The following is a 15,400-nucleotide window of genomic DNA, read 5'->3' on the forward strand; positions in this document are numbered from 1 at the left end:
CCACGATTTTTAAAAATACTTTCATTCCTGTTTTCCAGGATCTCAAAAATAAAGGAGATTCCTTTTCTCAAATATTGAAGGATATTGATGATGATCTCAAGATAAATGGGAACTCCTTAAATCAAGCACATGGCGAGGCTATCAATCCACATAAGGAAATATCTCCACTTTTTGATTTGGGCTCTTTAGGAAATGATCTATTTGTAAGTCAGAGTGTGTCACGTACTCCAACTCTAGTACCCCCTCTCCACTAGACTCATGTACCACCCCTCCACAACATAACTAACACTCTGCTGGTATCTAAAGCCTCTGATGGTACAACCCAAGTCAAGAGGAAGCGTCTCCCTCACACAGTTGTGGGCACCTAGATCACCAAAGAAGATTATGTTTGCTCAAAACATCCTATGGACATGGCACATGATCATAATGAGTTACCTAGTAAAAAAATTATGGTTTCACACTATGATAAAGAAAATCAATTTGAATTGATGGAGGCTGGGTTCCAGCTCCGTCAGGAGCAATGAGTTGTGTAACTTGGAACTACAGGGGGGCTTAGGAACCAACTCGCAGTTCAAGAGCTTGTGAATTTGGTGCAAGCAAAAGCTCCCTCTGTCATGTTCTTAGCCAAAACACTGGCACACAAATCAAGGCTAGATTACGTAAAGGATCGGATTCATTTTGATAAGAAATTCTTAGTTCAAAGACAAAATAAAGGAGGAGGTCTGGTGATGTATTGGAAAAATGATACCGAGGTTGATGTAGTCTTATCATCACTGAAATATATTGATGCTACGATCAACAAAAGTTCCAAGGATGCTTGGCGATTCACTGGCTTTTACGGTAAACCAGAAACACACAAAAGACATGAGTCATGGGACCTACTACGGTATTTACACGGTCAAAATTCCTTACCATGGCTTTGCGCCGGCGACTTTAATGAGATCACCAAACAGTCGAAAAAATTAAGGGGAAGATTAAGACCTCATAACCAAATGCAGATTTTTAGAGAAGCTCTAGATGAATATGAATTGATGGATTTGGGATTCAAGGGTTCTCATTTTACATGGAGCAAACAATATCGAAGTGGGGCATCAATCTAGGAGCGATTTGACAGAGCAGTGGTTTAGCTTGATTGGTTCACAAAATTCTCTACCACTCGGGTTCACCACATTGACAGTACAACATCTGACCATTAAATGTTGTGGATCGACTTATCAGACCTGGACTTTCAGCCAAAAAAGAAAGTATTCAGGTTCAAACAAATGTGGTTAGCGGATAAAGGTTGTGGTGAAACAGTTGAAGGGGTATGGCAAGCTAGCTATGGTGGAGCTGAGAACCTGAAGGTGATTCGAAAATTAGAGAATTGTGGTAAGGAGTTGACAAGGTGGAGTCGGGACTATTTTGGCAATGTCCGAAAAGAGTTGGAAAACAAAAATTAAATCAAGCTGAAAGACTAGCAGTGCAAGGAGGGAACCCCTTTCGGATTGTACAATTAAAGAAGGATATAAACACACTCATGGGAAAGAAGAAAGGATATGGAGGCAGAGGGCACGCACTATTTATATTAAAGAGGGGGACCGAAATACTCTGTTTTTTCACTACCGAGCAACCCAGAGAAAACACAAGAACTGCATATCGGGTATTCACAACCAAGCAAATGAAAGGTGCGCTGAAAAGGACTAGATTTCCGAGAGTTTCTTGGAATTTAACAAGCAATTATTTACATCATCAAACCCAGAAGTTTTGGCGGCAAAACTAAACTCCATCCTTCAGATTGTCACCGAGGTTATGAATAATATGCTGATTGGTGAGTTTCAAGCTTAAGAAGTTGAGGCCACAATAAAACAGATGGCTTCACTTAAAGCTCCGGGACTAGACGGAATGCCTCACCTATTTTATCAAAAAATTTGGGACTTGGTAAGAGGTGATATTATTGATAATGTTTTGAATTTTCTGAATTCAAGTTCTTTGCCTAATCCATTAAATCATACTTTCATTACCTTGATCCCAAAAACAAAAAATTCGAAGAGGGTTTTTGAGTTTCGACCCATTAGTCTGTGCAATGTATTGTATAAAAAATTTTCAAAGGTAGTAGCAAATAGACTGAAAAGAGTGTTACCTCACATTATTTCTGAACATCAAAGTGCTTTTCTTAAGGTTCGCTTGATCACTGATAATATCCTGGTGGCTTTTGAGACACTGCATTACATGAAAAATCATAACTCAAGGAACTCGGGTTTTATGGCTCTCAAGATAGACATGAGTAAAGCCTATGATCAGGTTGAATGGTCCTTCTTGAAAGATGTCATGTTGCAAATGGGTTTTAATGAGTGATGGGTGGCTCTAGTCATCAAACGCATCACTACGGTGACATATTCCATCTTGATCAATGGAGAACCAAATGGAAATTTTAAACCAAGTAGAGGTATTCGTCAAGGGGATCTTCTTCAAGGGGGTCCTCTTTCCCCATACCTTTTCTTGTTGTGCTCAAAGGGTCTCCATAGATTAATACAAAAAGTGGCTTGCAATGGTGAAATAAAAGGTGTATCTTTTTGTCGTAATGGACCAAAACTAACACACTTGCTCTTTGCAGATAATAGTCTGTTGTTTTGCACGGCTACTACCCAAGAATGTCAAAAGGTGTTGGAGATTCTTTCTTCCTATGAGAGGGTCTCAGGGCAAAGATTAAATAAAGACAAGACAACTCTCTTTTTTAGTAAATCTACGCCTATTGATACATAAAATCAAATTATGGCAGACCTCAGGGTTTCAGAACTAAAGCAATATGAAGATTATTTGGGTTTACCAGCCATGGTGGGGAGGAATAAAAAAGCAAGCATTGAAAAATTAAAACAAAGGGTATGGAAGAGATTGCAGGGTTGGGAAGGAAAACTATTGTCTCAGGCAGGGAGAGAAGTCCTTATCAAATCAGTAATTCAAGCAATCCCCACATACACGATGAGTTGCTTCAAGCTCCCGATTACTTTGTGCCATGAAATTGAATCACTCGTTTGGAAGTTTTGGTGGGGTCAAAGGGAGGATAGGAGGAAAGTCCATTGGGAGAAATAGGATGACATGTGTAAAAATAAAGATCAAGGAGGGATGGGTTTTAAGAATCTCACAATGTTTAATGAGGCCATGTTAGCCAAGTTAGCTTGGAGACTCCTTCATGATGACAATTCCCTTTTTTATAGAGTTTTCAAGGCACATTTCTTCCCCACCAAGTCTATCCTTGAGGCAAAAGTTTCATCTTCGACTTCGTATGCCTGGAAAAGCATACTCAAAGGGAGAGAAGTCATCTCAAAGGGTGCAATGTGGAGAGTGGGTGATGGGAAGCAAATTAAGATATGGGGTGATAACTGGTTACCCTCAAAGAGCAAGGCCAAAGTCACATCACCTCTGTTGTACGGGCAAGAGAATTTCTTGGTAGCAGTCTTGATCAATAAGTCTACTAGAAGTTGGCGAAATGATGTCATTGCTCATGTATTTGAAATAGCAAAAGTAGCAGTCATTAAAGGCATTCCCCTGAGTTCGTCCAACCAAAAAGACAAGCTCATTTGGCCCTTTACTCCTTTAGGCTAATACTCAGTAAAATCGAGTTATCAGTTTTTACTTAAGGGAGTTGCACTGAATTAGTTGACAGCCAATGATTCGGCTTTCTAGAAGAAATTATGGGCACTAGAAATTCCTAACATAGTGAAGAATTTTGTTTGGCGAGCTTGCACGGAAGCTCTACCAACGAAAGCCAACTTATGCCGCAAGAAAATTGCCCAAGATGTGCTGTGTGAGAGCTGTAAGGTGAGGAATGAGGATGGCTCACATGCTGTTTTCTTTTGTTCTAATGTGCGGGAAGCTTAGAGGTCTGATCCACTGTGGAGTTGGCTCTCAGCATTGGAAGGAAAATTAGAAAAAGATGTTTTTACACACGCATTCGCAGAGAACAAAGACCCAGCATTGCTAGCTTTCACGGGGTGGGCATTTTGGAACCGAAGAAATCAGACTCGATTCAAGGAAGCTGTGTGTCCGCTGTTGAGGGCTATTTTTTCGGCCCACATGGCATTACTTCATTGGCAACTCATGCCACATCAACATATTATTGGTTTTTTGGGTAAATCTCATTTAACTACATGGGTTGAGTTCACATGGCCCGCGAGATCCTTACTTCAAGAAATGGATTCATGATCCACATTTCCTCTTCATCAATTGGGATCATAACCCCACGACATCATCAACATCAACACATGGATCGGGCTTAAGCAATGAATCAAAGCTCACGGCCCATATTACCTCTCTCATACTCATGGCAAGCGGCTTCTTCAACAAAAGCTCATATTTACATAAAATGACAACAAAACCCGAGGTACGTCATCTCATCTTCGGCTTATGATCCAAGTTCATAAGTTTCTTTAGGAAAACTTTGGAAGTCGTGGTTTGGAGGGCCAAGAGGTATATTCAGTAAAGCTTCATCGGTTTAAAGTTGATAAAAGAGACATGTTGCTTGGCATGTCTTCTCCAACTCTCTGAACTTTGCTGAGTTTGTATGTAGCAAGTAACATATGATAAGCATCTCTTATCACATAGCACTTTAGATGATAAATTCCCCATTGCTCTTTTTCTAAAATTTAATATTCATCATATGATAAATACTCAATATTCACAGCCATATAATTGCTGAGAAAATAACTGTTCATTCAATCCCCAGCTGTTACTATACAAATTTGGAAACTTCATTATATTATTCTACATAAATCTTATTACTACTTTCAGCTAAAATCCAACTCAAACACATGGCCTAATCTGATTAGCTATCTTTAATCTCCAACTATATATAAAATATTCATGATATCTCTAATACCCAGTTGCTATCTGCCACAATCAGACCATATATTTCTCTGCCAGTTGCCAAAGCAGAACATTAAATACTCTTTTTGCTCACCAAGATTAAGTCACAACACAATGAGACCTTAACTAGATCTCTAAAGCTTCGTTAACTTTCAACCAACCATTCTATTACCTACTAGAAATGTGTTGTAATGGAACCTTGCACCAAAAACACAAACACCCAAAAGGGAAACATTTCCAGTAGAACTCTAGCAGTGTATTCAGCACTTGACACCTAGTTGAAAGTGATATCATCGGCCATTTAATGCTGAAATCCTAGCAACCAACTACTATACCCAAAATAGCAAGATATCCTTGAAAGAGATCTTACCATTTTCAGCCAAATCCATAAAATAAATGCTGAATGTCCTCTCCAGCCATCTGAAATCACCCAGCTAACCTCATCTGCTTCTGCTCAAAGCAACAACTGTCTTATAACAGCTGTGACAGCTATCTCATGATAGCTGTCATAGCTTTTCTTGACAGTTGGGACAGCTTTTTCAAAGCAGATGTAATAGCTGACCCAGCAGCCTTAGCATTACTGATTTTTCACGTTTGGCTAAAACCAAAACTAACTAAAGTAACTATCTTTTTCTTGCCAAAATACCTTCCTTTTCTGCTGTTCTTTCCCCAGTAGCTCTTACCCAAAACAACAAGAACATCTTAAAGCTAAACATATCATTTTTGGTCAAATCTTAGGATGGATTCTCTGAAGATTCATTACTATTTGGGGCAGATTTTGACTAAGATTATTTGCTAAACCCCCCCCCCCCTTAAACTCAGCTAAATAGAACCCACCATCAACACCTCAAAGGGGAAACCAAGGGAGAAGAACAACTCTCTCAAAAAACTTCTCTATTCTCTCTCCCTCCAATTATCTTCTTAAGCTTTTAATGAAGTTCTGAGATTTTAATTTCCAAATTAAGAACAAAACTCTTTTGCCCTTAGCTCATAAATGGTCTTCATAAGCCTTTATCCATTCTTTAGTAGACTTACCCAGCAGCCCTGCTAAACTCTTTCTCTCTCACTGCCCATACTACCAAATGACTCATTACTTACTACATACACTCTTTCTAAGCTACATATACTCTCTCTAAGACCACACCCCTAGCTCTCAAATACTCCCTTACTCCCCACTTATGAGCTCTTTATAAGCTCCTGTTCATCCCAGCAATAAATCCCAACAACATTGCTAAACACACTACAGCACTATTACCCCTTTTATGCTCATTCTCTCACTCTCCATATTCAGAAAGTACACCTATCTTATTGCTCCTATCTCCAAATACCTAAACACATCTCCTATCTCCAAATACCTAAACACATCTCCATTCTCTTCTCTTACAAAATCTTTCCTCTTGGAAAGCAATCTCTACAACTTCTCCAACTATTATAATCTCATATTTTTACTATCCTTAATCTCCATATTTCTCATACTTCCATATATCATACATATTACAAATACTACATCTCACAAAACATCTATATCTTTTACAATCTCCACACTTCTTAAGAGATATCAAGTACTCATACTAAAAGCTCTTCTCATGAAAGGCATGAATTTCTATTACTAAAGCCCTTCTCTTAGAAGGCACCAAGATCTTACATTAAAGCCCTTCTCTTATAAGGCACAAATACTCTATACAAAAGCCCTTCTCATAGAAGACAATACTATTCATAACTTCACAACAACTAAAAGGGCATTGTCAAGGGAAAAACTCATTTAAGTACATGATAAGAGGGGTAAGCTTAACCAACCCCTACACACAGCTGGGCATACTCTCTCTCCCTCCAATTGCACCCATTTTTCCCTTTGATCTTGAAATTATCATAGCAAACTGCATCTCTACTGCTGGAATCACTTTGCGGGGATATAATCAACTCACTAACGCTATACAGCTGGAGCTACAAAGCATACAAAGATAAGTGATTTTGCTTCCATATCTTTAAATATACATTATTGAGTACATGATTACTTCACATTTAAATACATATTACTTTATTCCAACTACTATTACAACTATTAACCAAGGCTTAAACTCATTTAAATGCATAATAAAAGGGGCAAGCTTAACTAGCCTCTATTGCTGGCATTCTGTTAGAATCCTATCAGCTCACTAATGCAACACAACTGGAGCAATAAACCATATAAAAATAAGTGATTTTGCTTCCATATCTTTAAATTTACTTCATTGAGTACATGATTACTTTAACTTTAAATAAATACTACTTTATCTCAACCGTTATTACAACTACTAATCAAAGCTATCATATCAAACACATATTATATATTTATTCAACCATTATCATGATTCTTAGACTTTAGTTTTAATGGTTTTGTAGGCTTAAAAGTACGCCGGTAGCCGTTGGATCATGTGGCCCAATGTTGAGTTTCGGAACGCAACTCTCCAAACGAACCCAAGTCTAGCAAAATCACCCCTTCAAAGGACTACACGTGGCCAAGCAATCGAAAAAGACCTCCGAACATCGGCTAAACCAAATCCTCAGTTTGTCGAAGGAAAGGATGGCTGAGTTTCAACACACCCTCCCAGCCAACCTGAAGCTAGGACACAAAAAGCATACCAAATGGAAGCCGCCAGATCTAGATTAACAAATGTGCAATCATACATTGACAAATGTGCAAGTTGTGTCAAAGTGTATTGCAACATTTGTGTGAGTCCCATAGAATAACCGGTACAAGTCAATTAAAGAAGCATAGTATATGCTTGTTTGCTTTGGATGCTTGTTTTACTTTTCAATGCAGTGAAACCCAATGGATTCCTCCTAGTGCATTGGCTAAAAAAATCCATATTTTTATTTGTTGGTCCATGAGTCCGTCTGTGGAAGTTCTCTCACTGCTATGCATTCAAACTATCCGTGTAAGATCCAAGTTCTAACGATGTGAGAAATGTCCAAGCAGGAAAAGGCACATAGATTTTGCTACAGTAGCTTTTTTTGGGCCTCGAATTTTAGTGGGCTTTCTCATGGCTGTACTATGTTTTTGTTTAGCCCAATGACAGTATGCTCTTCTTTATATCTCTATGACTATGAGTACGAGGTCCAGAGAGAGAGAGAGAGAGTGAGTGAAACATAAACAGTGTGCTCTTCTTTATATCTCTATTTATTGGGTCGTTGATTGCTTGGCATAAAGCAACGCACCTGGTCCCATGGCCATGGGTATCACAGAAAAATATCAACTCCTTTTCAATGAGAAGCACAAACTCAAAAACAAGAATCTTTTTACAAGTAAAAGCCGAAAAGGCCCACCGTTGAAGTGAAAGAAAAATCTTGCCAATTCATCTTCTATCATCAGTACCATCATCATCCACTCTGCTTCTCATGGGTAATCCACTCTAACCAATCAAAATCCAGGAAACTCCATCATAAAGACACTAATAGATAGGCAAGTAGACCACACCATTGCATTGCCTCTCTCTGTTCACATCCTGCAAAGCAAACTCAACCTCAAAATTAACTCACACACTCTATAGACTCCTACACCACCCATTTTGTCACGTGTTCCTCACTCCACCACTAACCATAAAAACCAACTATTTCATTTCTCAACACCTTTACACACAAAAATATAAAGCCAGGACCTTAGCCTTCCTAAGAAAAGAAAAAATACAGAAAGAAGAGGATGAAACACTGAATTCGAAACTAAAGCACAGACCACTCCCTTCCTCTCTCTCTTTTATCTCCACTATCATTTACAGACACTGAGAGTGAAACCCTTTACTCAATTTTCTTAAATGGCTTCTTTAGTCTCTTCACCATTTACGTTACCAACCTCCAAAGCTGACCACCTTTCTTCTCTCTCTACAAAGCATTACTTTCTTCACTCTTTCCTCCCCAAGAAACCCCACCAAACCAACCCATCAAAGTCCTCCATTTTAAAAGTAAAATGTGCAGCAATTGGCAATGGCCTATTCACGCAAACCAGCCCAGAAGTTCGTAGAATTGTCCCAGACAACAAACAGGGTCTCCCTACAGTCAAAATTGTCTATGTAGTCTTAGAAGCACAATACCAATCATCACTCACAGCCGCAGTCCAGGCTCTCAACCAAAACCAGAGGAACGCTTCCTTTCAAGTCGTTGGTTACTTGGTTGAAGAGCTTCGTGATGAATCAACATATAAAGCCTTCTGTAAAGACCTTGAGGATGCCAATATCTTTATTGGGTCTTTGATTTTTGTTGAGGAGCTTGCCTTGAAGGTTAAGGATGCTGTGGAGAAAGAAAGGGAAAGACTTGATGCAGTGTTGGTGTTTCCTTCAATGCCTGAGGTAATGAGACTCAACAAGCTGGGGTCTTTCAGTATGTCACAGCTGGGACAGTCAAAGAGCCCCTTTTTCCAGCTCTTTAAGAGGAAGAAGCAGTCTGCTGGGTTTGCAGACAGTATGTTAAAGCTTGTAAGGACTTTGCCTAAGGTTTTGAAATATTTGCCTAGTGATAAGGCTCAGGATGCTAGGCTTTATATACTTAGTTTGCAGTTTTGGCTAGGAGGCTCACCGGATAATCTGCAGAATTTCTTGAAAATGATTTCTGGGTCTTATGTGCCTGCCCTGAAGGGGATCAAGATTGAGTATTCGGACCCGGTTTTATATTTGGATAGTGGGGTTTGGCATCCTTTGGCTCCTTGTATGTATGAGGATGTGAAGGAGTATTTGAATTGGTATGGTACTAGAAAGGATGCTAATGAGAAGCTTAAGGGTCCAAATGCACCAATTGTTGGTCTGATTTTGCAGCGAAGTCACATTGTTACTGGGGATGAGAGTCACTATGTGGCTGTGATTATGGAATTGGAGGCAAGAGGGGCTAAAGTGATTCCAATTTTCGCTGGTGGGCTTGACTTTTCAGGGCCTGTGGAGAGGTATTTGATTGATCCTATCACGAAGAAGCCGTTTGTGCATTCAGTGATATCACTTACTGGTTTTGCACTTGTCGGGGGGCCAGCCAGGCAGGATCATCCCAGGGCTGTTGAGGCACTGAGGAAGCTTGATGTGCCTTATCTTGTTGCATTGCCTCTGGTATTTCAGACAACTGAGGAATGGTTGAATAGTACTTTGGGGCTTCACCCAATTCAGGTAGCTTTGCAAGTTGCTCTGCCAGAGCTAGATGGAGGCATGGAGCCCATTGTTTTTGCCGGTCGGGATCCTAGAACAGGCAAATATATCTTCCTTATCAATTATTTCTATTGTTGTTAGAACTTCATTTTATTGTTATTGCTTTTATAGTCTGATTATAGTTAAGTCATCACCTTGGAAATACTCTCAGAAAAAAACCAAAAGCAAGTTTTGGTTTTTAAATCAAGTGTAGTATTTACTTCTGAAAACAAGTACACACTCAGACCCACTCTAGCCATAAATTACATTTTATTTTAAATGGTTTTATTACGCGAGCTGAAGTAGTTTTATAGCTGCCTTGTCTTGTTTCAATTTGACTCAGTACACTCTATCTCAGATGCCCTCTTTCTTAAGGGTTAATTAACGGTGTAATGTGATTGCAGGAAAATCACATGCTCTTCACAAGAGGGTGGAGCAACTTTGTACTAGAGCAATCAGATGGGGTGAATTGAAGAGGAAATCAAAGGTATATTTTCATTTGTGCTAAATACTCTCTCCCAATAAATAGTGTTTTCCTAGATAGCTTATGGTAACTTTATTATTATTTTCCCTTTTACAATATGATTTGCAAATACTAGAAAACCTAAGTCAGCTTTAAAGAGTTCCAGCCTCAGAAAAGCTTCTATGTGTAGTAGTGACTAACACAGAATTGTTTGTGTTTCAAAATTTTGAAATCAAAATTACAAATGACTTTGGAGAAAAGTGTTGAAAATAATTATGAGGATGTTGACTTACCAATTAAGAATACTAAGAGTTATTGATGTAATGATGTTGCTCTAGACCTTTGTATCCGACTAGCTTATTTTCTAATCCATATTTGCTAATAATTTAGCTTATTCATGGGTGTATGTTCACCAATATATATATATATATATATGAATTGGCCGTGATGCTTAGTATTTTAGAGCATGATTTGGATGTTGACAATAATGAGAAGGATTAAAATGCCTTTTATTCTGAACTTTGTCATTACCTAGAATCCAAGTAGTTTCAGTGGACATGTTGAAGATTCCTATTTCATTTACCTCATCTGTTTCACATTGTAGAAAATCCTTGACTGTTAGTTGTTTTGCTTAGAAACTGTACTTCATGATCTGTATTTGATTTGTAATTTGAAACTTCATTCCTTAAGTGATGTTCTGTCTTTTCTTTTCTGTAGAGAATGTACTTAAAGGCAATTAGATTTTTGTTTTCCTGAGCTTATTTTGATAAATACATGCACTGATGCAGGCAGAGAAGAAGCTAGCAATCACAGTCTTAAGTGATGTTCTGTCTTTTCTTTTCTGTAGAGAATGTACTTAAAGGCAATTAGATTTTTGTTTTCCTGAGCTTATTTTGATAAATACATGCACTGATGCAGGCAGAGAAGAAGCTAGCAATCACAGTCTTCAGTTTCCCTCCTGACAAAGGAAATGTGGGAACAGCAGCCTACCTTAATGTCTTTTCATCCATCTACTCAGTTCTAAAAGAACTCCACAGGGATGGTTACAATGTTGAGGGCCTACCAGAGACTTCAGAAGCCTTGATTGAAGATGTAATTCATGACAAAGAAGCTCAATTCAGCAGCCCAAATCTGAACATTGCTTACAAAATGGGCGTCCGTGAATACCAAAGCTTAACTCCCTATGCCACAGCATTGGAGGAAAACTGGGGAAAACCTCCTGGGAATCTAAACTCTGATGGAGAGAGTCTATTGGTATATGGTAAACAGTATGGTAATGTATTCATTGGGGTTCAGCCCACATTTGGCTACGAGGGTGACCCGATGCGGCTGTTGTTCTCCAAATCAGCTAGCCCACATCATGGCTTTGCAGCATATTACTCTTTTGTTGAGAAAATTTTCAAAGCTGATGCTGTTCTTCACTTTGGCACTCATGGATCACTTGAATTCATGCCTGGAAAACAGGTTGGAATGAGTGATGTCTGCTACCCTGACAGTCTGATTGGGAATATTCCCAATATCTATTACTATGCAGCTAATAACCCATCTGAAGCAACAATAGCAAAGCGCCGGAGCTATGCCAATACCATCAGCTATCTAACTCCCCCGGCAGAAAATGCTGGGCTATACAAGGGGCTTAAGCAGTTAAGTGAGCTCATCTCCTCATATCAATCCCTTAAAGACACTGGCCGTGGGCCACAAATTGTGAGCTCTATCATCAGCACGGCTAAACAATGTAATCTTGACAAGGATGTGAAATTCCCTGATGAGGGAGAGGCAATCTCAGCAAATGAAAGAGATCTTGTGGTTGGAAAGGTATATTCCAAGATCATGGAGATTGAATCCCGCCTTTTGCCTTGTGGGCTCCATGTCATTGGTGAGCCTCCATCAGCCATGGAAGCAGTTGCAACTCTGGTTAACATTGCTGCGCTAAACCGTCCTGAAGATGGAATTTCATCACTCCCAGATATACTAGCTGAGACTGTAGGAAGAGATATAGAGGAAGTCTATAGAGGGAGTGACAAAGGAATTTTGAAGGATGTAGAGCTTCTTCGGCAAATAACTGAGGCATCACGTGGAGCAATTACTTCCTTTGTTGAGAAAACAACCAATAAGAAGGGCCAAGTTGTGGATGTAGCTGATAAACTGAGTTCGATCCTTGGGTTTGGCATAAATGAACCATGGATTCAGTACTTGTCTAACACAAAATTTTACAGGGCTGATAGGGAAAAACTTAGAACATTGTTTCAGTTTTTAGGAGAGTGTTTAAAGCTGGTTGTGGCTGATAATGAGTTGGGGAGTTTGAAACAAGCATTAGAGGGAAAATATGTGCTTCCAGGGCCTGGTGGTGACCCAATTAGAAACCCAAAAGTATTGCCAACAGGAAAGAATATTCATGCACTTGATCCACAATCTATTCCCACAACAGCAGCAATGCAGAGTGCAAAAATTGTGGTGGAGAGGTTGATAGAGAGGCAGAAGGCTGACAATGGGGGAAAGTATCCTGAGACAGTAGCACTTGTATTGTGGGGAACAGATAATATTAAGACCTATGGTGAGTCCTTGGCTCAGGTCTTGTGGATGGTTGGTGTGATGCCAATTGCTGATTCATTAGGTCGAGTGAACCGGGTGGAGCCAGTAAGCCTTGAAGAGCTTGGAAGGCCTAGGATTGATGTCGTTGTTAATTGCTCTGGAGTGTTCAGAGATCTCTTTATCAATCAGGTATAAATCCTAATCATCATTCCCATTCGTGTAGATTCTAACATTAAATGATATAAGAAGGGTCATATGGAGTGCCAGGTATACCTCAATAATTGTAGAATTATAGTTTTTGTGAACTAATATGCTGTGAATCAGGATTTTTAATCTTAATTCTTACATAAGGTAAGAGATATCAATTTACAATTCTTAGTATTTTGATTATATTTTCTAAACAGTGCCATTTAGGTATGATTTTAAATTCTGCAGCACTGTAATTCATGTCCTAACTTGAAATCAAAACCTTGAATGAAGGGGTATCACCTATTTCTATCAAGACATTATGTTCTTCTCATTCTCTCCCCCCTCCTTTTTTGAACTGCGTTTTACCATTTCCTGGCAGTCCTGCTAATGAAATTTTCATCAAAATTCTTTATTTTCTTCACAGATGAATCTCCTGGACCGGGCAGTAAAGATGGTAGCTGAACTAGATGAGCCAGAAGACCAAAACTATGTGAGGAAGCATGCTCTAGAACAAGCCAAAACCCTTGGGATTGGTGTTCGGGAAGCTGCAACTCGGGTTTTCTCCAATGCCTCAGGGTCCTACTCCTCGAACATAAATCTTGCTGTGGAGAATTCTTCGTGGAATGACGAGAAGCAGCTTCAAGACATGTACTTGAGCCGAAAGTCTTTTGCTTTTGATAGTGATGCCCCTGGTGTAGGCATGACTGAGAAAAGAAAAGTTTTTGAGATGGCTCTAAGCACAGCTGATGCCACATTCCAAAACCTTGATTCTTCAGAGATCTCACTCACTGATGTGAGTCACTACTTTGACTCAGACCCAACTAATCTAGTACAGAACCTGAGGAAGGATGGGAAGAAGCCTAGTGCATATGTTGCCGACACCACCACAGCTAATGCTCAGGTGAGACATAGAATCTTAATTTATTTCTTATGATGTAAAAACCATAACTAGACCAAGTGATACCATTAATTGTATTGGTTTCTTGAATTGCAGGTACGTACCCTTTCTGAGACTGTGCGTCTTGATGCGCGGACAAAGTTGTTGAACCCCAAGTGGTATGAAGGAATGATGGCTAGTGGATACGAGGGTGTTCGTGAAATTGAGAAAAGGCTTACTAATACAGTTGGGTGGAGTGCAACTTCTGGCCAAGTTGATAATTGGGTGTATGAAGAGGCCAACTCGACTTTCATTCAGGATGAGGATATGTTGAACAGGCTAATGAGCAAAAATCCAAATTCCTTCAGGAAGTTGGTTCAAACTTTCTTGGAGGCCAATGGACGCGGGTACTGGGAGACCTCTGAACAGAACATTGAGAGATTAAGGCAGTTGTACTCAGAAGTGGAAGACAAGATTGAAGGGATTGATAGGTGAACTGCAAATCAACTGTGAGAAAGTTTGTAAAGTGCAAATACCAAAAACACTGATAATTTCCTTGACTTTCTCTCTCTGTAGGGTACATTGCTGTAATTTTGCAGAATGTATGTAATGTGAATTTGTTTATCCATTGCCCAGAGTAATTTAATTCATTTTCGGGGATACAGCCTTCTGTTTGCTGTTGCTATTGCCTTTACATTATAAGTTAGTGACAACAAATACTTTGTCATTATCATTATAATATTGTCATTTCTCATGGGTCTATAAATCCTGAATAGTTAGAATAAGTGTTAGCATCAGACTAGTACAAAAAAAGGTGTTAAACCAGAATTTAAAAAATGAGGCTAGAGTATCACATACCAGAAATATATAAATTCTTGTAATTTCTGCCACAAGGTCAGTTGATAATTGATATGATCTAAGCACTGGATATCTGAATTCCTAACAAGTCTTCACCCCTCCTATACGAAGATAATTTGAGAACATTAAGACAATAGCCACAAGCATAGGCTCTTCAACTATGCTAGGGTTTTGGTAGTGAAGGAAAGAGGGAAAAAAGAATGGAAAAATGCCATTAAGCTGTTGACGGGGGTATTTTATGAGCGAAATTACAATGTTGGTCATTTAAGTTTACCTTATATGCACAATTAGTCTCTCAAGTTTTAAAACTAAGTTGTATTAGTACTTTACTAATTGCCGTTAATGGTGTTACTTATATGATTAACGGAACAATGATTTGTCATTTTTTTTTTTTTTAATGAGATGGTCATTTTATGTTGGTGAAATATTATTTTCACTGAGTGAGGTAGCATCAAGGGAACAATGAAACAATATATATATATATATATATAAAACATA

The 15,400-nt window shown here is 39.0% G+C and overlaps 2 protein-coding genes across 2 annotated transcripts; both read left to right on the forward strand.

Moving 5' to 3' along the window:
• Nucleotides 1-3,102: 3,102 nt before the first annotated feature.
• On the forward strand, nucleotides 3,103-3,582 carry LOC142609319 (putative mitochondrial protein AtMg00310). Its single transcript, XM_075780891.1, has one exon. The coding sequence runs from the start codon at nucleotides 3,103-3,105 to the stop codon at nucleotides 3,580-3,582; it is 480 nt and encodes a 159-aa protein (XP_075637006.1).
• A 4,867-nt stretch (nucleotides 3,583-8,449) lies between these two features.
• Nucleotides 8,450-14,708, forward strand: LOC142610775 (magnesium-chelatase subunit ChlH, chloroplastic). Its single transcript, XM_075782708.1, has 5 exons — nucleotides 8,450-10,044; nucleotides 10,388-10,470; nucleotides 11,365-13,167; nucleotides 13,592-14,068; nucleotides 14,162-14,708. Exons 1-5 carry the CDS (start codon nucleotides 8,634-8,636, stop codon nucleotides 14,537-14,539), a joined length of 4,152 nt encoding a protein of 1,383 aa, XP_075638823.1. The 5' UTR covers nucleotides 8,450-8,633; the 3' UTR covers nucleotides 14,540-14,708.
• Nucleotides 14,709-15,400: the final 692 nt, after the last annotated feature.

The sequence above is a fragment of the Castanea sativa genome, chromosome 9 (genome assembly GCF_040712315.1).
Source record: "Castanea sativa cultivar Marrone di Chiusa Pesio chromosome 9, ASM4071231v1".
NCBI classification, from domain to species: domain Eukaryota; kingdom Viridiplantae; phylum Streptophyta; class Magnoliopsida; order Fagales; family Fagaceae; genus Castanea; species Castanea sativa.

What these genes read in the sequence shown, in the direction of transcription:
- LOC142610775 (XM_075782708.1), top strand. Translation starts at nt 8,634, where the DNA reads ATGGCTTCTTTAGTCTCTTCACCATTTACGTTACCAACCTCCAAAGCT. An exon ending in CGGTCGGGATCCTAGAACAG is followed by an intron (nt 10,045 to 10,387) that starts GCAAATATATCT and finishes ATGTGATTGCAG; the next exon opens with GAAAATCACATGCTCTTCAC. An exon ending in AATTGAAGAGGAAATCAAAG is followed by an intron (nt 10,471 to 11,364) that starts GTATATTTTCAT and finishes GCACTGATGCAG; the next exon opens with GCAGAGAAGAAGCTAGCAAT.
- LOC142609319 (XM_075780891.1), top strand. Translation starts at nt 3,103, where the DNA reads ATGGGTTTTAAGAATCTCACAATGTTTAATGAGGCCATGTTAGCCAAG.